The sequence below is a fragment of the Atta colombica genome, unplaced genomic scaffold (assembly GCF_001594045.1).
Source record: "Atta colombica isolate Treedump-2 unplaced genomic scaffold, Acol1.0 scaffold66, whole genome shotgun sequence".
NCBI classification, from domain to species: Eukaryota; Metazoa; Arthropoda; class Insecta; order Hymenoptera; family Formicidae; genus Atta; species Atta colombica.
This window is the reverse complement of record NW_017259557.1, coordinates 181,029-182,840: the sequence shown is the minus strand read 5'-3', so window position 1 is coordinate 182,840 and position 1,812 is coordinate 181,029. Positions and strand designations below refer to the sequence as shown.

The 1,812-nt window shown below is 26.3% G+C and overlaps 1 protein-coding gene across 1 annotated transcript in view; it reads left to right on the top strand.

Annotated features, from left to right (window-relative positions):
- Window positions 1-127: 127 nt before the first annotated feature.
- LOC108692232 (probable glutamate receptor) overlaps window positions 128-1,812 on the top strand; it is a 5,378-nt gene continuing 3,693 nt past the window's right edge. The window contains exons 1-3 of the mRNA XM_018200409.1: window positions 128-247; window positions 428-781; window positions 1,061-1,176. Coding sequence (XP_018055898.1) covers window positions 128-247; window positions 428-781; window positions 1,061-1,176 — 590 coding nt within the window. The remainder of the gene's footprint in view (window positions 248-427; window positions 782-1,060; window positions 1,177-1,812) is intronic.

Below are 1,812 nucleotides of genomic sequence, written 5' to 3'. Positions count from 1 at the left end.
TTATAATAAATATTTATTATAAATAAAAATAACGTACAAATTTAATTTATCAAAATTAAATTAAATATAATATCTTTTCACAGATGACATGATTAAATTATCAAGAATATTATCAAGTAACTACTTGATGCATAACATTCGTAATTTTTACGAGGAACTTGATTCGAAAATTTACAATGACTTAGAACATCAAAATCTATATATATTGAATTTAGATTGCGATTACGCCATTGATATTTTACGTCAGGTAATGTATGATATTTATGTCCGTCATAAATAAATTATATATAGTCAAAAAGATATTAGGTGTGGGAAAAAGTTCGTGGCGTTTTTTTGATGCCATCTAATGGGAAAAACGCCACGAACTTTTTTCCACACCTAATATAAGCAAATAAAAGTATTGTCGATATCTAATATAAATTAATAGGCACATTCGAAAAAGATGTTTGTCGCCCCGATGAAATGGCTGCTTTTTCAAGATCGGAAAACAGTGGCTGACAACAATGATAATGTCAATTTAACTTTTACATATAATAACACTATATTGGAAAGTTTCAAGAATTTGGATATCTATCCTGATAGCGACGTGATTCTCGCGCGAAGATTTGATGGCGATTTTCTCGAATTATTATCCATATATCGACCAAGTCCACAACGAGGTGTAATGTGGGAAAATCGTGGAAACTGGACATTTGAAAACGGTCTACGAATGAGCACTTTCGATGTAGCATCAGCACGAAGAAGAAATCTTCAACAGACAGCTCTTAAATCTTGTTTAGTGGTACTTTGAAGTATATAATTATCAAGAAAATGCACTTAAGATTTAAATTATTAGATATATATTATATATAATATTAAATATCAATTAAAAAACGTTAAAACATTTTGTAAGCAAGCTAATGTAATATGTGCATTTTGTTATATTAGATGAAAAACAAAACATACAAGTAAAGTACTAGATGTCCATAATAAATGAAAACGCCATGATAACTTCCATTTTAAGTATCAATTTTTTTTTAACAGAAAAGATATTTTCTTTCAAATTTTATTACAATTACAGATAACGGATTCTGAGACAATGAATCATTTGACTGACTTTAAGGATAAAACCATAGATCCTGTCACAAAGACTAATTATCCTTGGATATTGCATTTAGTGAATCGAATGAATGCAACGTGAGTTTATTCTTTAATAATATCATATCAACGCCAAAATATTTTGTTAGAATTATGTTTACTAATTATGTTAGAATTATGTTGGAAATAAATCCAATGACAATAATTTGTAATGAACTATCTTACTAATTCTAAAATCACGAATGCTTTCAAACAACGTAATAAATTCGAGTTCGAGATTAATGAAGTCATATATAGGATGAAGAGATTAGGTGATACACATATATAAAAACAGTTTTACATTGTTTTTAACCGTATAACAGTAGATGATCAGATGCATAAATAGAGAGATTCGTATATAATAAGCGCATGACATATCTATTTATTAATTGCAACCGACAAAATTACACGATTACTATATCTATACTCATATCTAATTAACTACCAAAATTTATTACTAAAATTGTAAATATTGAAACATAATTCTTTAAATTTTTACTTGTCAACATAATTATACAAATATATACTCCTATAAAAATATTCAATTAAAGATAAAACGATGTTTTTATGAGGTTCTATATTTTTTTTATCCCAATCTACATATTTTTTCAATATTAGATAAATAGTTTTTTATAAGGGGTGTTAATAATTTTCAATAATCATAATCATAATTTTCATAAATAGAATTTTAATTAA